At 36.6% G+C, this 23,143-nt stretch overlaps 1 protein-coding gene across 2 annotated transcripts; it reads right to left on the bottom strand.

Moving 5' to 3' along the window:
• Positions 1-1,714: 1,714 nt before the first annotated feature.
• Positions 1,715-23,124, bottom strand: srl (sarcalumenin). 2 transcript variants are annotated; one of them, XM_052549841.1, is made up of 7 exons: positions 22,964-23,124; positions 13,304-13,399; positions 11,750-11,845; positions 7,094-7,129; positions 5,077-5,193; positions 3,845-4,078; positions 1,715-3,682 (listed from the first exon to the last, which is right to left on the bottom strand). In XM_052549841.1, the coding sequence occupies exons 1-7, from the start codon at positions 23,019-23,021 to the stop codon at positions 2,871-2,873; spliced, it is 1,449 nt and encodes a 482-aa protein (XP_052405801.1). In that variant the 5' UTR covers positions 23,022-23,124; the 3' UTR covers positions 1,715-2,870. The 2 variants fall into 2 exon arrangements, with proteins under 2 accessions (XP_052405801.1, XP_052405802.1); XM_052549842.1 differs by lacking the exon at positions 7,094-7,129.
• Positions 23,125-23,143: the final 19 nt, after the last annotated feature.

Here is a 23,143-nt window from a genome sequence, read left to right as displayed (position 1 = left end):
GTTTGGCGACGGGACACTGGCTTCATACTGCTATTGAATGCGACAGTCATATTGCACATTTGTTTCTCGAGCAGTGCTGCAAAATGAGCTGTTACATCTTCTATTCAACGCGTTAACCACTGAATAACAGATACAGGAGCCCAATGAGGAAATTTCCTTGATTACAATCTGTTCATTAAAAGCAACATGAAAGACATCAGCAACCCAATTTACTTCAGTTATGTGACGTATTTCAGAGGGAAATGGAATAATTGTGTGGGATGGCACATGATTTAATCCACCAGGAAATGCTGTGAAGGTGTAAAGTGTGCGTTTCTTATCAGAATTGAGCTGAAAGTGAGTTTGCAATGGATTTGTGTACAGTTATGCATTTGGTAGTTGCATTAGATTTTTTTTTACCATGTACTACAGTACTGTTTGAGCTACATATATTATGCAGTATTGTGGGAAAACTATTTTTTTTAAAGTCTGCATTTGATTCAAGCACTATATACTAAATGCACTATATATATTACTGTTTGAGGAGTTCTTTTTTTGCAATTAGTGCCATATTAGTACCTTGATTGCAGGAAATAGTTCATCCAGGAATTTAACTTAGCTAAAAATTTCCTCACCCTCAGACCATCCAAAATGTAGATGTAGATTCCCTGAATATACTGCTCAATTTCTCCAAATCTGATCTGGTGAGGATATAAACTCCTCTACATATTTTCAAATCTTAGAAATATTCATTATTGAGTGAACAATTCCTTTGAAGGTTCTTAGAGAACCCCCAAAAAATATCACATTGGAACAGATTTGGAGAAAATGTAGCATTACATCAGTTGTTCAGCAGTGGATCCTCTGCAGTGAATGGGTGCCGTCAGAATGAGAGTCCAAACAGCTGATTAAAACATCATAATAATCCACTTTAGAAATGTTTCTCTTCTCTCAATCAAAAATGCTTATTTTTATGTCGACCTCACACATGCCCTGTTTCATAATGAGCATTTTGTAACGCTTGACCTTTTTCATTTAATATTTTGCGTTATTTCATTCACCTCATGTTGGCAAAAATGGTTTGCACTTCCTTGCCTCGGGATTGCGTTGGGCAAATACTGTTGCTTTGTCCTCACATCAATGTGATGCAATAGCACTTCTCATTCTGTGCTCACTCTAGTGGACAACTACCGGCACAGCAACTTCAACAGATGTGGACGGCTAATTAGAAGTGTTTGAAAAATCATTTTCACTTTTAATATTAGATTTTACACTGCCTGAAAATCATGAGAGGGGAGTTTGCACATGCAAAATTTGTGGTTGGTTGCCAGGTCATTTGAATGCGCTTGTTATGGTGATCTGTAGTTTGATACTACTAAACATCAGAGATTTTGTCACATTTTTAAACAAGCATGCTCAGGGCTTGAGCAATATTCACTTCCACTGTGTGTTTTAATGGACTTGCTATATTTACGACAACCCCTGTGATCTCCCACCTGCCTCAGAAAACACACCTGCAATATACAGCTGACTATACATCTTTCAGCACTTACCTGCGGTTAACATCTAAATCTGACAGCGACACCACGGTTCATCTTGAGTCTATTTTTGGAGGTGGGAACAAAGAGTGACCTTGATACTTAACAGGGAATAGATACAGAAAGAAAGACAATAGAAAGCTGAAGAGATCCGAGTCTATTAACCCCCACGACCCAACTCCAAAAAAACAGACAGCTTGGTTAACAACACTTTATTGCAGTTTTGTCGCTCCCACAGAACTGCACTGTTTGTGCTATGTTCACTGTTGACTACCATACATCCCATAAAGCTCATAAAAAGGCAGCTTTCTGAGGTAACATCTATCTAGATATCTAGATTAATGTGATTATTTCCACACAAAACCCCAACCATTACATAAGACCTGGCTATTAGTTGTGGAATTTTAAATACACTTTTAAAAATGAAGGTTCTGTTTTGGCATCGAAGGTTCCGTGAAGAACCTTTAAGAACCGTTTGTTAAAATGTTACACTAAGAAAGAACAGTTCAGTTAAAGAAATATTAAGAAATAATATAAAGAAATAAGATTTTCAAATTATTGGGTGAACTATTCCTTTGCAAGTTCATTGAAGAAGCCCAAATAGACCACATCTATCACATTGCTGTGAAAACCTCCTTTCAGAACCTTTATTTTGAAGAGTGTAGATCATTTTTTATTGTGGTATACAACGTGGATAAGTGGAAATGTGAAAGAAACAAACTGATATTTATCATAACATGCAGTGTAAAAATTCTAGTAGCTTATCAGTCTGAAGAAAAAAATGATCATCCATTGTTACTACTAACCTATAAAAGTGAACTATCAACCCCAAAAGACGGTGGAAAATCGCACAACTGGGAACTGATTCAGTAAGTTTAAAACATGACAATTGAATCACTGTTCACATTTAAGGCAGCTGATACCCATTTTCAGTCTCAGGATATTTTATTTTTGCAATTTTTTAAATTTTTTTAAGTGTGTGTCAGCCATTTTTGTTTTCCATGCGTACACATTTTTCCCTCCAAAACTGCAGACAGTTTATAAAAGTAGTGCGGAAAGAGAGGAGAGTTATTTTGGCGCGCTCTCCTCGCATTCACAAGAAACTCCGCCTCAAGATTTCACAAGAACCTCCCTCCACCCCGTCCCAGAATCCCCCGCCCTCAAATATCCCCAAACACAACCTCTTCACGCAAAAAAACAAAGTCCCGTGAGATCCGTCTCCATTGACTCAAACGGACCCGTGGCAGGAACAGGATTAGCTCCACTGCTCCTCCTCGGTTTGTTCGCTCCACCGTTCCTCCTTTCGTTCTCTCGTCCTCCTCCTCGGCCTCCCTCCCACCTGGTTTTCTTCTCTCAGTTTCGCCGGTAGCGGTTCTTGGGCTTTTCCCCGCAGCCGGTGACCTCGCAGGAGGACAGGGTCGGGTTCTTGCCGGAGTTGATGCTGCCGAGCAGAGAGGGCAGTTCGTGGGTGATGGCGCGCTCGATCTTCTCCAGTAGACAACCACCCATGTAGGAGCACTGGGCCGACAGTTGCTTAAAGCTGCTCACTGGGTTAATCCCGAAGAAATCGCGGTAAGCGTCTCGGTTGGGCAGGTCGAACTTGCTGACGTTGGTTTTGGCCAGGATGGATTTAAAAATGAAGAACTTGTCGGGATCGTCCACAATCTCCTTGAAGACCAGTTCGGGGTCACTGAAGAAGCTCATCTTCTCCTTGAAGGTCTGAACATAGCGGTCCACCAGGAGGGCGTGAATGCGAACGCGGATGCCGTGTTGGCGGATGAACGCGATTTTGTTCTCCAGACGGTTCTCGATCACTTGGTTCAGATCTTCCAGCAAGGATATTTCCTCACGTTTGAAGAGTTCGCGGCTGGTGTCCGGTGCGTAGTCGTAGGGCCAGAAGGAGCTGACGTAGACGCGCGGGGGCTCGGTCACGTTAATGAGGGGCGCCAGGCTCCAGAAGAGGGCGCCGTAGACGCGCATGAGGTCCTGGGTCGCCAAGCTGTCGGCTTTATTGAGGATGATACGGATCTGGGACTCCCGACCTTTCAGCTGCCGGAAGAGCATCTCCAACTCGAGACCGACGTCCAGTTTGGTGGGATCAAAAACCACGAAAATGAGGTCGGCACGATCGATAAACCACTGGCACACGTCGTTGAATGGGTAACCTTGAAGTGGGACAAGAAATATAAATAAATAATTATTATTCATAAATTGAGATGTTAAATACAGGGTATCTGGAGGATTTAGTTTTTTCAAATCAGTAATTTGGGGAACCATACGAACCATGATATTACAGAAATCAGTGGTGATGATGGAGAAGTTTGTACCTCTCTCCTGCTGTTTGCGGTTCTCAATGATTCCAGGCGTGTCCACGAATGTGACCCTCTCCAGGAGCTTGTGGGGCATCTCGATGCCAACCAGCTTCTCCAAAAAGTTCTGGCCGAACTTCTCCAGCGGGGAGAAGGAGCGAGAGCTGTCGGCAGCCATGACGATGCCCTCCACGGTGCGGATCTTCTCGCCGTGCATGATGACGGTAAACTCTGAGGTAGTGGGCTCAGCACCTGGATGAACAGAAGATGATGCACATTTGTAATAAAGTACTTTAAAGGGGGGGTGAAATGCTATTTCATGCATACTGAGTTTTTTACACTGTTAAAGAGTTAGATTCCCATGCTAAACATGGACAAAGTTTCAAAAATTAAGTTGTACGTTTGAAGGAGTATTTTTGTTCCCAAAATACTCCTTCCGGTTTGTCACAAGTTTTGGAATTTTTTTTTCGAGTATGGGTCTGTGTGACGGAATTTCCTTATATGGGTCCTAAGGGCATGTCTGCCGGAAGAGCGCGCGCTCCCGTATAGCAGAACACTGAGAGGCTGAGCACAGACAATCACTGATCAGAGCGATTCACTGATCAGAGCGAGAGCGTCGCGAAAAGTCACAAAAGGAGTGTGTTTTTGGTTGCCAGGGCAAGACAACCCTGCACAGATTACCAAAGAAAAAACAGCATTAAGGGACCAGTGGATGGAGTTTATTTTTTACAGAGCATCAACGGAGTTGTGCAAGTGTTTTTGTTTGTTCCCTGCATTTCGAAGATGCTTGTTTTACAAACAAGGCCCAGTTTGACGACGGATTTGCGTATCGTTTATTTCTTAAGGATGATGCAATCCCAACGAAAAAGGGTCACGATCATGTGTTGGAACCGCAGGCGGTGAGTAAAACTGCTTCAAATATCTCTGCCTCCTTGTTAGTGCGTCCCCTCCCATGCTGGAGACCCGGGTTCGAGCCCCGCTCGGAGCAAGTCGTTGCTGCTGCTGCTCTCGTTCAGTTTCAGCCTCGGGATCTGATTCTGGATCATAAATAAACGGCTGAATCTGACTGTTACCCATGGTTTTTTTTGGATGTGTTTTTCCTCACGGTAATGTCACAGCTTCCAAACGCTCTCAACACAAAAGCCTACTCGCGCTCATGATTCTTTAGCTCCGCCCACACGTCACGCCCCCCCCCCCCCCCCCCTTTAATATCAAAAACCACTTGACAAGCAGCACAGACCACAGTTTACCTGTGTATAGCTGGTAAGGAGTGTCCAGCAAACCCAACAGGTAGTTGATCATGGAGGACTTGCCCACGCTCCAGGGTCCGAGGAACAGCACCATGGGTTTAGAGGTGATTTCTCCATCTGTTTGAGAGAGAGAGAGAGAGAGAGGACAATGGCATTTACTATTAAAACATTTGAGACTACGGGCAAGAACCACATTTCAAGATCTACCATGAATGAAAAAGCCCTTTTTCTCTTTGATTAAGCAAATGGAAACCATAATATTAATACACTTAAGGACTAAAGGTCCTTAATCGATTGTTCCTCAAACACCCACAGAACAATTTTCTTTCCACCAAAGTTTCTTTAGAGCGGAAAAAGATTCTTTCGATTTTTCAGAACTGTTCATTAAAAGGTTCTTTGAGGAACCAAAAATGTTTTTTGCATCACTGCAGAACCCCATTTTAGAACCTTTATTTTTATGAGTGTATGATTTTAAATATTCAGTAATGAACTGGTCATTATTGAAAACTTTTGTCTCCATCTGTTAAAGGGGAAATGATGTTGCAAGGGTTTTTCCTGGTGCTTGTTGCTTATACTTATTGCTGATTAACTGGGTTTCGTCGTTCACCTCAGACCACAGAAAGTAAAGTACCATCACACTGGGGTGCACATTTTTGGAAGAGCCAGCAGAAACAGCGATCATAATGAGTGATGAATGCGCCATGCATTGAGTGTCAGCATTAGTCAGAATCATTAAGAAACCCAAAACAAGTCTTTCAATTAGATTATCTTTTTGTTGTTGTTGAACCCAGTACGTTTCATTAAACCGTTCTAGATGACGAAAAATAAGTTTTACAATGAATCTAACTTGGATTTTTATCTAATGAATGTCTACTTAAGAGCTCAGATGAAGGAATGAAGGCCATTTCACTCACTTCAACTTTTCTGATGTAAAGGACAGACTAAGAGTTCTTTAGGAGAAGAAACTCATTTCTGTTTAATTAATTGCAGAGAATGTCATTTCTCCAAAGTACTCCAGAACAAGGCCAACACAATGACTCAAGGCCCCTCCAGATCGAGGTCAAGGAGCTCGGTTAGCAGCTCAGAAGAACCCAGTCACAATAAAGACCACCGTCAAACCTTCAGACACAACATGAGACTCTATACTTTTAAAAATGAAGGTTCTTTATTGATGGAACCTTTAACATCCCAGGAACCTTTCAAATGCAGGTTCTTGAGATGATTCAAATGTTCTTCACACTAAGAAAAAATGTCTCTTTTAACAGCTGGAAGATTCTTTGCGGAACCTAAAATGGTTAAATCGGAAACTCCCTTTTGGAACCTTTATTTTTAAGAGCGTCGGATCTTTATTGCATTTAGTGCAAGTCAGTTTGGATATAAGTATCCAACATATGACAAGTAACTTGCTCATATGGTCATGCAAGGCCTGCACATGCAACCAACACTGCTTTAGCCAGAGGAGATGCTATATATTTAATATGATGCAAATAAAATCAATTTAATGCATCCTTACTGAATAAAACTATTAATTTATTTCTTTTTTTATCTGTACTTTTGTAACAGATGCATCATGATTAATTGGCAAGCATTGTTTATTGCACACACCATTCTATAAAACATGCAACCCACACTTTTATCGTCTTTATACAGTGAACATAGTCTTACAATCAGATGATCCTCATAAACAAAGACTTCGATTAGTGTTCAGAATTAGTTCATTTAGACGATTTGATTAGTTGGATGAAGAGAAACAGCTGAACCAAACCTATCCGCTGGTTGAACTGTTGCACTGGATGACTTGAAGCAGTTAATTTAATATTCTCCGATAGAGTTTGGCTCTTTGCAGTGGCTGACTGTCGACTGAGCAATGCCAGATACTGACATATAATGGCACTTTGTAATTAGTGCTCGATCAGTGCTGATGGTAATTGGGCAGATGAGCTAGCGCTAGCTGGCGGGGGTCAGAGACGCAGGCAGAGGCATGCAGTGAAGCGCCCCGTCATACCCACATACCCACCTGTGGCAGAATCCCCCAGTGTGCGTCCAGGATAGGCTGTTTAGTGACGGGTGATGGAGGAGAGAGGGATGAAAATGACAAGTGTGAGGAAAAGTGCAGGCAGAGGAGGAAGAGAGGAGAATGTGAAGGGGGAGGACAGAAAGGGACACTTTTCCTGTGAAGCGGGAGACAGTATGTGATGAGCTGAAATGTGTGTGGATGAAGATCGATGCTCGTCCAGATACAGTGATTTCTAGAAGAGGTTGAACACACACTGCAACAAATCCTATTCTTATAAATAAATGTAAAAAAAAAAAAAAAAATTATATATATATATATATATATATTTAATAGTCTTGTTTTACACTAAAATGTATAATGTTTATATGTAAATGTAACGTATAAATGGGTTGATCTCGGAAAACCTTATAAATGAAAGGATAAATAAAAGAACAAATTAATATGTTTATCTTGTTTTAAACTTAAACCCCAAATTATAACAATTATATATTTATATATTGTATATTATACAATATTACTGCTATGTAAAAAAAAATCTCAGTCTCTTTATTTTTATAATAAGATTACATAATTATCTAATCATTTTCATTTATATTAAGCATTTATATGATTTTTCACACAAAGATTACGCGTCTTATAAAATGAAAATTTAAATTTGTTTTGTTTTTTAACATCCAAATTTTACATTGAATTGAATTTGTTACTTCACATTCCTTTATAAATGTGTGTAAAATTTACTAAGAAAAACTTAATAATGTAGTATTTATTGATGAAAAAATACTAATAATATATTTTATAGTTTTACAGGAATGGGAATAATATATATATATATATATATATATATATATATATATATATATATATATATATATATATATATATATATATATATATATATAGATAGATAGATAGATAGATAGATAGATAGATAGATAGATACACAAATAAGGAAAAAAAATCCTAAAATACGATTTTAAATAATTAATTAACACATTAAAATAAGCTTCATTTTCTTTTGGCAAAAGCATTTTTTTTTTTTACACTTTTGATTTTGGGGTGAAATATGATCTGAGATTCTAAGATTCAATCTAATTATATTTTTAACAAGATAAATGTACTTAAAAGATTAATTCAGTTAAATAAATAAATAAATAAACACCTCACTAAATTGTTTTAAGCAATAAAATTAAATAAATATACATATAGTGTAAATCCCATGCTTGTACCCAGAAGCCCCTGCATCGTGGCAGTATGTGCTCATATTGTGGTGTGATGGTTTAGGACACATTTTCTTATTTCGATCTCACTGGCTCACGCTCAGATGATGTTTGATAGCTTGTTTCAGCTTCTTTCTACTCCCTTACAAGTGTCAGGTCAGTTCTGCGTTATTGTGGTGAGTGTAGGGGTTAAATACCATGCTGAACCACAAGGGGGCAGGCTGGGTCCCAGTGTTCAGTCAGAGGTTAGCAGGACACTCAACACTCTCAAAGTCACCCTTCAGAGGACACAACCTACATACAGTACACCCAACAGCTTTAGGAGAAGAAGAAGAACTCGCCCGTCTCTTTTTCACACTCAGACTGAGGGAACAGGTAAATCTCCTCAATGGGTTCAAATGTGGGCCTTGCTTTTAACAAAATAAAACTTCCTCATATTAAAAAACATAATATAAGATACACTAAATAATGTTTCTGTGCTGATGTTTTCACCAAAAACAAAAATTGTTGTGTGTGTAAATAAATAAATAAATAAAAAATTGCATTTGTCTAAATATAGCCTCATTTGGTGAAATCTAAATTAATACATTGTCACATTACCTGGGATATTTTCTTAAAGTTTTAGAAAATATTGCTGACAGGAAAAAAAGAAGTCAAAGGCTCATCTGGAAGCATAATAAAACACAAACAAAATTATGTTTTTAGATTGTTTCTTTATGCATTTAAATACGCAAATTATGCAATTATGCAAAATGCATAATTCATCTTATTAAATACAGATTATGAGCAAATCAAAATAACTACTGGGTGCATTTTAATGTTATGATCAAAAAATACTTATAAATAAATAAATGACAGCTAATAGTATATATTGGGAAAAATTCTTAAATGTCAATTTTATAAAAAAAGAAAAAAAAGATAAAATTCTCATTTTATATTAAAATTCTATGAAAAATACAAAATCAGAATTTTATCACTTATTACTTGGGATATTTTCTAAAAGTTGTAAAATATTGTTGAAAATTAAAAGTTAAATGCATCTAAAAGCATACTATAACAAAGACAATATAATGTTTCATGTAATTGTCCATTTAAAGGTTTAAATATTTAAATTCTGCACATTTCATTATAAATTTAAATGAATATGAAGATTATGAAAATGTCATAAAAAACGATTGGGTTTTAATATTATCGCCAACAACAACAACAAAAAGTGTACTGTTATAAATAAATGAATAAAGTCTAATAACTAAGAGTAACATTATGCAAAAATATGAATTTTTTTAAAACATGGCCTAACTTATTTAGTGCAAGTGATATAAATATTAGTTATAAGTGTAAAAAAATGATCAACTCTGCCACTTATTATTGTTTGTGAGAAGTCGTGAAGCCTTGCTGAAAGTCAAATCGTCCAAAGTTCAGTTCAATCCCAAAGCACTGTTTCTGCCTGAAGAAGCTCCTCTTTTATAAGGTATTAGTGCATAAATAATTAAAAACAGAGAGAAGCTGCACAGAGGATAGTTCATGTGTATTCATGAGAATTTAGTGCAGACTTGTGAGGACTGGAGCACATCGAGGTCTTATATAAAGCCAGGGCTGTTGAGAAACTCTTGATTGCTTTCAGATGGAGGCTTCGCTCCTCTGGCAGCAATAAGACAGCCTTGTGTTTTCTATTTTAACTCTCTCTCTCTCTCTCTCTCTCTCTCTCTTTCTTTCTTCCTCTGTTTTCTGGCCCCCCTTGGACGAGCACCAGTGCTACAGCTGTGTGGAATGACGAAGCGCACATGTGTCGGCTCAAAGAAGCCCCGAAACTCGGATACACCAACGAAGAAAAGCCTTCATCCTCCATTAATCCTGCAGTTGGTTGTCTAGAGCGCTGATGTATCTGAACTTTGTGAGTGAAATGAAATTCTCAACTGTTGCACACGTCAAACACAAAGTGATGATTGAATAAAGCGGCGAGCAACAGTAAATTACTGGGCTGGGGACACAAACAGCCCAAGTTTAGGACAGGTCATTCAAAATCATATTTATAAACTAGTTCATTAGTATTTTATTAAAGATATTCAAGTTTGACACAGCAGCCTTGGGTTCTTCCTTATGAATATGATGATGGCAGCTTTAATGCACAGGGAGATGGTTTGGATGATGGAGAATGAGATAATGGAGATGAATAAGCAATCATATTTGCAATCAATATTTTTAGCCCAAGTTAAAGATTTATGTGTTTGCATATGAAATGTCCATCGATTTGGATTAGACAGTTTTGACAAACTAATAAACTGAACGTGTCTATAAAGAAGTCTATAAAGAATTCTGTAACTGGTTTGTGTCATAAATAATGCAATAATCTCACACATTGTAACTAATTGAATATTGCTTGTTCCACAGCTATAGACATATTTCAGCCATCTTCAGACTAAATTACATTTTAGATTCAACAGATTTGTGATGATTCAAAACAGTATTATTTTAGTCCTATTATAATTTGTATTAACATTTTGAATGAGTTTCATTTTAATTTTAGTTAAGGTTTTAATATGTGTGTGTGTTGTAATGTTTATTAGTTTTTGATATATATATTTTTTGTATGTCTATAAACCTTATTAATTTTTACTTCATTCAATCTCATATATTTTAACTAATTAAATATTGCTTGTTCCATAGGCTTTAGCCAAATTTGCATGTTCATACTTCTTAACTGAATAAATTTAATTTGTTAATTTATTTTAGACATTTTTATTTTGTTAAAACGTTAAAAAAAATTACTAATTAGTAATTTATTTATTTTTTATCTACAGTTTTTATAGATTTTTATTTCATATATATTTTCAGTTTTTATTTTATTATCAGCTGAAGTTTTTGTAATTTGTTGTAAAAAATTATTTAATTTTAATTTATTTAAATTTTAGTTAAAGTTTTTTTTTTTTTTTGCCATTTTTACTACTTTCTTTTTATTTAACTTGTTTTAATTATAAAAAAAAAATGTTGTAGAACATCAAGTTAAATAAAAACAAAAAATGCATCCTTGGCAACAAGCTAAAATAAAATAAGTTTAAGGTTTATATATATATATATATATATATATATATATATATATATATATATATATATATATATATAGTTAAGATTTATTTAAAGTATATTTTATGGTTTACTGTAATAATTCTGATGCTATGCAATTTAAATAAATGCATTTGGAAAACAATAATTATTTAGATAAATCATGGCATAGTTTATTATTTACGATTTGCATCTATTTGATTTTGAGTGCAGAAATCTTCAGAAACCTGTTTCTTACCAGTTACTTTTATGTATGACTGATAAATATGCATCACACCACAGTTTATTCGTTTATGTGAACATTTCACATGCAGTTCAAATCCATCTTAAACTGAGAGCTAAATGCTTTCTGCGAGTGGACAAACACTGACGGTACCTGAGATCTCATGCTGTCTCAGCTCATTGTACTTGTAGGCCTGCTCCATGGGCCTGATGGAGTTGTGGTAGATCTTCCTCAGCCTCTGAAGAGCAGCTGAAAGATGAAACAGAGAACAAACAGAGAGTATGACATCCAGCACAAGACACAGAGGCCGAGCGCAGAGAGGAAAGACTGCAGATGGTGTTGTGGATAAAGCCTTTGGGAAGGAAATGAGAGGAGACCGTCCTGTAAACAAACCAAAACATCGACGTGCCTTTCTGAGGTAGTAGTTCAGTTTGAGTCAGATATAAACTTTCTCCTGGTAGCTGATGTGGCATATGGACTGAATAATCCATTGTTAACTTTTATGGCCAGTTCAATCCACAAGCAGCAATGACTCATTATGATTTCATGCTTCACGAACTACAAGCTGCTCACAAACTACTTCAGCTTTTTGATTTGAGCCAGATTATTACTGCTGTGACTGTAAAAACAAATAATATGATAGTTACTTAAGATTTTACCTCAACAGACAGAATTAATGTTGCCATTACTTACATAAGCTGACTTGCTGATTATAGCATTTTTTAGAGTATATATTTAAATACTATAAGCATACTGTATTTATTCATTTATTTGATTTGTTTTTTTTCTTTTTACAGTATTTTCTGCTAGAATTATTATTTAAGATTTAGCCATGTTATGTGATATATATATATATATATATATATATATATATATATATATATATAAAAAGTTTTATTTTCAGTGATTTTTAATACATAAACACTTTTTTTTTTTTTACATTTTATGTAGTTGCCAAGATAATTTTTTATTTATGAAATTTTTCATCTGATATTTATATTAAATTCAATCAATGAAAAGTATTTTTAATAGCTTTAGTAAACAACAACAAAAAGTGCCGAAAGGGGTTCGTGAGGAGCTACAGAATGTTATTATTATTATTTTTTTATTTTTTTACGATATCACTTCATAATATATTCGAATATGTTAATATTTATATTAAAATATAGTTTTTATTAATAAAATAAAATGGTTGATTTCTAAACCCACTTAAAGAATTCAATAACATTATAGTTTCATACTTATAAAAATCATAAGACATCGTATTTATGGAGAATAAATTGAAATGGAAAATGCTTCTTTCCAAGTTTACATAGCTAACTTGACTCTAATAATGGCTATAAATATTATATATATATATATATATATATATATATATATATAAACTAATAATTTCTTTTGGCTTTAGCATAATTGTCACACACAGAAATGACTTAATTTCTTTAAATATTTTTCTCAAGCTGTGTAAATAACATTTTACATATTATGAGGAAGAACTTTTGCTAGCGCCACATCCTATGGCTTTGAAAAGTGGATCAACTCTTGGTTTAAACCAGTCCAAGATGGTTAAGCTGTTTCTTAACAGCATGCTAGTGTGAAACGTTGCTTAACCCAGGTTTAAAGGCAACATTCACCTGCTAGCACTGGGTACAAGGCCTGTAAACTGAAACGAAACGATAAGTTCATGTGTGTGTGTCATGTGCTCACCAGCATAATCTCCAGCTTTCTCATCCGCGGCGAGCCTCAGAGTCTCCTCGATGTGAGATCTGTCTCTCAGGATGGATTCCAGGACGGCTTCCTCCTCTGCAGAGAAACCAAAAGCACACACATTAAAACTTCCTTCCAAGCCTGAGGAAATCTTGCCCATGATTCACTGCAGCAGGTCTTCCTGAGGTCTCTGCGATTAGTATCCTGTGATAAAACAGTCCTTTTAGTCTTTGCCAAGGCCCATCGACAAGCTATCTGTTATTTGTGTGCTTTCTGGATGGATAAACCTGGATTTACAAAGAGTTTTACAGACTTTAAAACACCTTGTAAAAAGTCTAATGACCAAATGTGCATGGCTGGCCCAGACTGTAGTAATTTGTCTTCGAATACACATAAAAACAAATGTCTCTTCACATCAAGGACCATAACTATAACAACAAAGATAGGCTTATAGTATTAAAAAGTGGTGTTATACCTTATCTATATTACAAGTCTGAAATGTTACTATACGCAGAGGTCTAGAAATACAACAATTTGGGTTATCATTCATGTCCGTAACACAAGTTTAATAATTCACATAAGCAATAGTATTTGTAGCTTTATCTTAGCTGTTACGAATACATTTATTTGCTGTCGACATTTGTCTAGCACACTTCTCATCAGGGCATTGTTGAACTATTAATGTCAGACTATTGATATTCCTGCCACAATCGTCCCTCCTCTGTTCATAGATATTTACCCACAATGCCTCAGGGCAATTCCTGCCAGGCTGCTGTTATCAAGACCCAAGACATTAATAGAGTCTAATGGGAAGACACCGTGCCTTCATATTTATATTTAGCAGCGCTGCCATACATTACAAGTTCCTCATATATTAACAGCACGACGTCTCTTTTGGAGGAAGGAGATGAGAGAACCACAATAACATCCATTACGTATCCTGTTTATGATTGCATTTCCGTTTCGTTTTGACTATTTGATCAGACTTATGCTTAAAGTATCAAATGTAAAAACTTAAATCAAAGCATTATGTGCCGCTCAAGAAGCATTTCTCATTATTATCAGTGGTGCTGCTTCATATTTTTGCGGAGACCATGATGCATTGTTTCAAGGTTTACTGATGAATAGAGAGTTCATAAAGTGTAATGTAAAAGTTATCAACGATCATCCGTCTTATTTTAGAGTATTAAATCTAAAAATAAAACCAGCCAACAGCCAATGGTCAAGTGTAATGTGGCCTTGGTTTCATAACGCAACGGTGTTGGTGTATACGGGGACTCCCTGGTTTCATAACAAGCTGGAGCTTCAGTGATGGACACATGGCTACCAAATGGTTGGATTGTATGCTGATAAGAGAGATAACAGACCCTAAATATATCCAGCAGTTGGCAGCTGCCCTTATTCACCCAACAACACACTGCATCACTTCTGCTTTATACTGTTTTCTATGCAAGTTTACCAGCAGAACAAATAAAGATTTTCCTCAGGATGCCTAAAAATCCTAGTATTGCCATACATCATGCATGGCATCTTTTAAAGCACCATATTTTATCATATCATTTCTTGTTGGAGTATAAATTGATGTGCTGGCATTACTTGCATAAGAAGACATGCTTTAAATTGATCAAAAGTGACGGTATCTGTGACAGCTTTGGTGAGCATAAGGGACTAAAGAGACAAAACATTGAACATCTTCATTCAGCATACAGTGTAGTGAACTTGCTGCTATGGCTTTGCCTGGAAAGCACTAGAAGTGAAGTTTGGCTTGTCTGCATGCAGTCCAGCTCATCTGTCATCCCTTCCCACAATCCTTCTCGTGGCCCAAGCTGCTAAACGACATATTTATCTTGTTCTCAGGTGTCCCTTGGCATTTAATTGCTTATCTGAAACTTGCTTGGGCATCCCTTAGCTTTCCTCTTTGGCTGCAGACTGAAATAACTGACAGCTCAAGTAATATATGCTTAATCAACCTGCATCAGCACAAACAAAAAAGCCATCTGTGAATGTAGGCCAGCCAGGTTTCTGAAGAGCCTGACATCTGTTTACATCTTTCCTACGTCTTTATATTATAGAGTTCAACTAAGGCTGACCAAACAGCCAAGGGTTCACATTGTTTGCTATGACCAAGTGAATTTTAATTGAATATAACCGCATTGAAGTTTAAATTAAAATGCAAGGAAGAAGTCATATGAACTGAAATTCAGATAAAACATTTAATTGGTTGAAAAAGTATTGTTAAATATTGTTATTTTCTGTCTGTCTGTCTACATGTCTATATGTCTGTCTGCATGTCTATATGTCTGTCTGTCTACATGTCTGTCTGTATGTCTGTCTGTCTACATGTCTATATGTCTGTCTGTCTGTCTACATGTCTGTCTGTATGTCTGTCTGTCTACATGTCTATATGTCTGTCTGTCTGTCTGTCTACATGTCTATATGTCTGTCTGTCTGTCTGTCTGTCTGTATGTCTGTCTGTCTACATGTCTATATGTCTGTCTGTCTACATGTCTGTCTGTATGTCTGTCTGTCTACATGTCTGTCTGTCTACGTGTCTATATGTCTGTCTGTCTACATGTCTGTCTGTCTACATGTCTATATGTCTGTCTGTCTACATGTCTGTCTGTATGTCTGTCTGTCTACATGTCTGTCTGTCTACATGTCTATATGTCTGTCTGTCTGTCTACATGTCTATCTACATTTCTATATGTCTGTCTGTCTGTCTGTCTAAATGTCTATAAGTCTGTCTGTCTGTCTACATGTCTATAAGTCTCTGTCTACATGTCTATATGTCTGTCTGTCTACATGTCTGTCTGTCTGTTTATATGTCTGTCTGTCTACATGTCTATATGTCTGTCTGTCTGTCTACATGTCTGTCTGTCTGTCTACATGTCTATAAGTATATCTGTCTGTCTGTCAACATGTCTATATGTCTGTCTGTCTGTCTGTCTGTCTACATGTCTACATGTCTATAAGTATGTCTATCTGTCTGTCTGTCTGTCAACATGTCTATATGTCTGTCTACATGTCTGTCTGTCTACATGTCTGTCTGTCTGTCTACATGTCTATATGTCTGTCTGTCTGTCTGTCTGTCAACATGTCTATATGTCTGTCTGTCTGTCAACATGTCTATATGTCTGTCTGTCTGTCTACATGTCTATAAGTATGTCTGTCTGTCTGTCTGTCAACATGTCTATATGTCTGTCTGTCTGTCAACATGTCTATATGTCTGTCTGTCTGTCAACATGTCTATATGTCTGTCTGTCTGTCTGTCTGTCTACATGTCTATATGTCTGTCTGCCTGTCTATTTGTCTTTCTGTCTGTCTGTCTGACAATCTGTCTGTCTGTCTGTCTACATGTCTATATGTCTGTCTGTCTTTCAGCCGGCCTGTCTGTCTGTCTGTCTCTCTGTCTGCCTGTATGTCTTTCTGTCTGTCTGTCTGTCTGTATGTATGTCTGTCTGTCTGTCTGTCTGCCTGTCTATATGTCTTTCTGTCTGACTGTCTGTCTGTCTGTCTGACAATCTGTCTGTCTGTCTACATGTCTATATGTCTGTCTGTCTTTCAGTCGGCCTGTCTGTCTCTCTGTCTGTCTGTCTATATTTGTATGTCTGTATGTATATCTATCGCTGTCGTCTGTCTATCTATCTATACAAAGAAAAGATATATATAGGTTACCTATATGTATCAATGCTAAATTATTTGCATATATGGAAAAAATTTTAATCAACAATTAATGAACAAACAAATAAATGCTAAAAAAAACCCAAATGTTAATAACTAAATTAAAAAATAAATGTAAACAAAAATAAAAAAGCCATGGTAAAAATCTGTTAATAGATAAATGGCAAATAAACAATAATACATAAATAAATAAAAAGCTAAGTTAAAGCTTATTAATGTTTTTGAAATAAGTATGTTTTTCTCACCAAGGCAGCATTTGTTTGATCAAGAATACAGTAAAAAGTAATATTACAATTCAAAATACCCGTTTTTTTTTATATATATTCAGATTCAAATCTGAATTTTCAATATAATTGCTCCAAGAAACATTTCTGTTCTGTTGAAAATGTTGTGCCGCTTAATATTTTTGAACAAACTGAGATATTTATTCATCAATCATCTGATGATCAGAATGTCCAAAAAAAACAGTATTTATTTAGAATAGAAATCTTCTGTAACATTACTGTCACTTTTGATCTGTTTAATGCGTCTTTGCTGAATAAATGTATTTTAAAAAATCTTTAGCTAAGGTAGCTTACATAAACTGGCTTGGAGGTGGTTAACAAATGTCCTGCCCTTTGTGTTGTGTTTTATATATATATATATATATATATATATATATATATATATATATATATATATATATATATATTTCTTCTTTTGTAGACTGTACAACAGCTCGCTGCAGTCAAATTCTGCAGCTCAACATTGACATGTTTCTCAAGCCTGCTGAGGACTCGCCCTACTGAATGCACTGCCATACTGTTGAGAGCAGATGGGCTTTCAGTGCAGAGACTGCAGGCCTGTTGTAATGACACAATGTGCTAGTTAAAGCATACAAGTGCTCAGCCGACACAGGCCAAGTCAAGCTGCTAAAAATACAGCCCTGTAATGTTGAGCTCAGCATGGCGCTAAAATGGCGAAAGGTTAGCGGCGAGGTGTGCAGTTTAAATGGAGGACCTGTGAACTGTGTGGGGTTTTAATGGCTAATGTCCTAGTGTGAAACACACAGGTATAGAGACAGTTTGTAAAAATTACATAATAAATGTTAAAAATAGGAAAGGAAACCACTTTATGCTTTTTTTTTTTTAAGTATCTGCAAAATGAATAATATTAATTATAACAATAATAATAAAATGAATGAAAGAAAGAATACATGCATGAATGAAGTAATAATTAATGGTAAAACTTTTAATATATGGAAAAATATATTAAATAAATTAACAAACACCAAATAAACAAATGTTAAACTAAAACTGAATAAAAAAAACTCCCTTCTCCATGCAAAATATATGACTTGTCACGAAAGCAACTTGTAATAACTTAAGGTGGACATCACGGCTGTGTAATCTATTCTCATGTGGGCCTAGTTTAGATCCACACAGCAGCAAATCTATGAAATATCTCCACAAAAGAGACTCTGTGCCCTCGGGTGCACAGTATGCAACAACTCCAGCTCCTAATATAGCGCCAACACAATTACAAATATATCCGCTTCAGGCGAGCACAATGTCAGTCCACGGGGGTTAGCTTTAATTTAACCCTGTACGCACTGGAAGGACAAATACGCAAACTGCCAGCATCTGTCGCAGGGTCTACAGACATCCAATGAGCCTGTCTCCTAGCAACAGAGGCTTTGGAAAAAAACACAGCTGTTGCTAGCGCTCATCCCGGCGGAATGCCATCGGACTGCTGTAGACTGCAGCTTATTGGTCAAATACACATGTGCGCACTTTTGTGAAGAAACATGGTTTAGTATCATCTGCTGACCTTACAGGTGTTTAAATAACGGTCGGTTTAGGCTCTCTCGATGTTTATGATTGCATAAACACAGATGGAGATCCTTGAAAAGCAGCAGGTGATCGTTTAGGCTTCTCACAGTAGGCAATAAATACAAAATGCATTCATTTTCTAACTAGCAACTTTCATGAAAATGATCTAGTTTTGTTCCGGTGGCCCATAGGTGTGTCGTCCCCGGTGGATCAGGGTAAAAGCCCCTGATCATGTTGTGCTGGCGGATGCAGGAGGTAAATTGAATTAATGTGAGGGTGATTAGGGAGAGCCTTGAGCCCGTCTGAACCCGCAGGATTTACTGGCAGCGAGGGAGAGCATACACAACCTTTACCGTAGGCCAAGGGATTTCCAAGAGAACAAAGCTGTTGTGGGATTAAATGTATAGCATTACACAGCAGCTAAACTTCACAAAATCAGCAGCTAAACTTCACTGTAAATGCTTTTACAGCCCTTACAAAAAAAAAAAAAAAAAATATATATATTACATTAAAAATGAAACAACCATGGTCTAGGCCTACAGTATATCAGTACAGTTTTTTTATGTTAATACTTATATAAAATTGCATAAATTTAATTTTGCATAAATTTTCATTTCAATTAAAACTAAAAAAACAAAATACTGGATTAAATAAAAAAAGTAATAAATATATAAACAAACAAACTGTGAAGCATAAATGCTGTTAATCAATCTATATATAAGCCCTTACAAAAAAGTCCAGTACAATGATGGTATAAAACGGCAATGGTATTTCAATACACTGCATGATCATAATATTAATATTGTGTTAAATTACTTATTTAAAATAAATGTAGCATAAAAATAATGGAAATGGAAATAATATTATTAAATGACAATAAAACTATGATTACCATATTAAATTAAAATGTATATGTATGTGTGTGTGTGTGTGTGTGTGTGTGTGTGTGTGTGTGTGTGTGTGTGTGTGTGTATATATATATATATATATATATATATATATATATATATATATATATATATATATATATTAGTATATTATACAAAAATATATACAAATTACAAATTATAATAAAAAATGCATTAAAAATATTACTTAAATTCAGCATAAAACAATATTTATATACATACATAAATTATTTAAAATACATGCTTGTAATATACTTTATAATAAAAAGAATAATAATATACAAAGCAGAGCATTCCTGCAAATATTAATCTATCTGTCTGTCTAACCTATCTATGGGGCAAATCACAGAGACATAAATAGCAACAGGTGCCAAGGTTCTGGTCTCAGTTGATGATAGAAATAGCTCCACAATGGCTCATGCCTCCAGGGGGCGGAGTCTAACTGGCCTTTTTCTGTCAATCAGAAGTGTGATTCTACACTTCCAAAATGAGCAGTTAATGAAGATATTGGGTATCTTCAATAGTTAACAGCATCTACATACATTAAAGTCAACATAAGAGGTGGTAAATCTAAATGAATTCTAGCATGATCAATACTGACCAAAATATTACAGTAATATGTTGTAGTAGAAAATCGATTCCAGAAGTTCCCATGCACTGTTTTTAGTTTGATACTTCAAAAGCTTTAAATAGCATGACAAAATGGTAGTGACACATTTTTGAATCCGAGAACCGGGATCATATCAGTGTGGTAATTCTGCAGAGGAATCATGGGTATCATAGTTAGGATGGCATAAGAACATCACATGGACTCGAGGTGGTAAAGGGGATTGAAAGCATGACTCATTTCTGTAAAGCCACGTCCCATTGGCCTTTTTATGGAATAAGCATTTGGCTGTCCGTCCCACAATTCCTAGCAGAGGGAAGTCCCTTAAGAGCAGGGGCACCGCATGCCTGCTGTACTACATTGCTGAAAGGTGGGGAGAGCCCTTACTCGCGGTCGAGTACCCATATCAGATGTATAAGTCAATAAGGACGACTTCCTCCATTACTCATAGTTTGCTCTTTAAAATAAAGCTTCTTTATTGGCATTGATGGCTCTATGAAGAACCTTGACCATCCATGGAATCTTTACATTCCACGAAAGGTTCTTTATAGTGGAAAAAGATTCTTTCAAAATGTTCTTTGCACTAAGAACTGTATTTTTACGGGATTTCCATCCAAGCACCACGCTTGCAAAATCCTAATATGCCTAGGTAAGGAAACTCGTCACCTAGAAGATATTATGATGTGGCTAAACAGGAGGAAGGTGAGGAAGGCGAACAGATGCCAGGTCGTAAGGTCGTAAACCTTTGGCCTACTACATAGCAACTGGACCCAGATTATTTAATAAATGAACCCATGCCCCACTCTTAAGAGGAATTTAGGCCAAAATCATAATGCTTGTTACAAAGAGAAAGACAGTATAAAACAATCGGATATGACCAAATGTGTTTTGTTTTCCTAGCGAAAAGTGACCTGCAAAAATCTTCACAGTGATGTCATAGAAGAACCACTTTTGGCTCCCTAAAGAACCTATTAGTTTCTTTTTCAAAATTTAAAAAACCTAAAGAACTTTTCCTGCAATTAAGAACTCCTTGGAATGGAAAGGTTCCATGGATGTTTAAGGTTCTTCATGAAACCATAGATGCCAATAATGAATGGGAAGTGAAGATTGCCAAGTCTCATGGAAATTTCTTAAAGTTTTATCTGCCCATAATTATACTGAAAACTCCTTTTCACCAATAAATCAACTAAAGCTTAAAAGCATAAGCACTCATTTTAACGTCTTTCAACAATGACACTACAATCATCCAATTGTTGTCCATTTGAGGCAACTAGCATTTCAGTTCTCTAGCTGTACACACACTAATGCAGCAAGATTGGCATAGATCACCGCGGCTCCTCCTGCTGAGATAATGCATGCCCTTATATGGCCAGTAGCTGGGAATAAATAAATTGTGATTGTGTCAGGGTGACAGCAGCTGCATGCTGGATCCAAAGACAAGCACGGACTGAAGGGGAGGGGAGAGAGGAAGAGGACGTTGGGGGAATCTATAGTAGACAGTGTCCAGTTACAGGACAACTTCCAATCTTAGACACCTGACGGCAGCCTGAGCCTGTGAAGGCCCACTCCGGGCCCGAGAGGAACCCAAGGACGGAACAAGGGTAACGGCGGCTGCCAGAGCCCTTGGAAATCACATCCAAAGCAGAAGTAGCTGGACTTTTATAGCTGACACTCTTAAAAATAAAGGTTTTAAAATTATGTTTTTGCTGCAGTGTCATTTTGGGTTCTCCAAAGAACCTTTCAGTGAAAAGAAGTTCTGAAAATACTTTTTTTAAAGAAAAATGTAAATAATTTGAAGAACATTTTTTTTCTCCTATAAAGAACATTTTTATGGAATGGAAAGGTTCAGTGGATTTTAAAAGTTCTTCATGGTATCATTGATGCCTGTTAGGAACCTTTATTTTCAAGAGCATGAGTTTAAAGCGCAAGACCTTCTTGAATGAAATAGAATGGTTGGATTTAGTTGTCTCACACTGGCAAATCAATAAAACCAATATACCATGGGACATTCTGGGACTCAAGAAGAGTTGGAAACAGGAGCAGAGTGGCTGGTTAACAGTCATCCCAAGGCTCTAGCTCTTTCCATAAGCTGATGCCATGCCTCACGACAGCTGACGCACAATGCATGGATTGAAATGTCTATCAAACGAAAATAAACCCGTTTGTCCCACTTTGACACAATCAGCTACTCAGAGATTCTACAAGCTTAAATTGAAATACATATCGCAAGATTTAATTGATAAAGGATTCATTTAGCATTCAGACAACTTTTTGTTAAGCTGCACATGCCAGGTCCTAAGATAACTCATCCATGTTCAGAGTTTTTATTAAACACTGCGAGTTTAAATAGCTCAGCAGATGGTGACATAGCCCATCTCCTGCCGGTGAACGTCACAGTTATAAAGCATGCTTATTTCATGCTCATTCATTCAAACTTCCTATAGTTTCATATCAAAATGACTAACATATTGCACCACAAGAACCTTAACCTGCTTTCAACTTTCAGTTTCAACCACTCTTTGAATCCAAGTGTTTTCTTGCTACAACTTTTCAAACCACTAGATGGGAAATGGTACTCTCTTGACGACTTCACAAAGTAAACCTCATCTCAGATCCATATTAGTGAACTGAGGAAACTGTAAAATGCTCTTACCTGCTGTGGCCAGTGCCAGCAGGGGCACAAAAACGCAGAGCGAGACTAAGACCTTCATGTTGGCTGCCAGGAGACCTCTGGTTGCCTCTCTAGCTATATATACTGGGCTGATAAGGTCAGAGGGCGCCAGCAAGAGGGTGGTCTTACAGAAAGGACTACATGGAGGGGGCTGGTGCTGTA

This window comes from Carassius gibelio, chromosome B3 (assembly GCF_023724105.1).
Source record: "Carassius gibelio isolate Cgi1373 ecotype wild population from Czech Republic chromosome B3, carGib1.2-hapl.c, whole genome shotgun sequence".
In the NCBI taxonomy this organism is placed as follows: Eukaryota; Metazoa; Chordata; class Actinopteri; order Cypriniformes; family Cyprinidae; genus Carassius; species Carassius gibelio.
The sequence above is the reverse complement of the archived record's forward strand: the minus strand, read 5'-3'. Positions and strand labels throughout refer to the sequence as shown.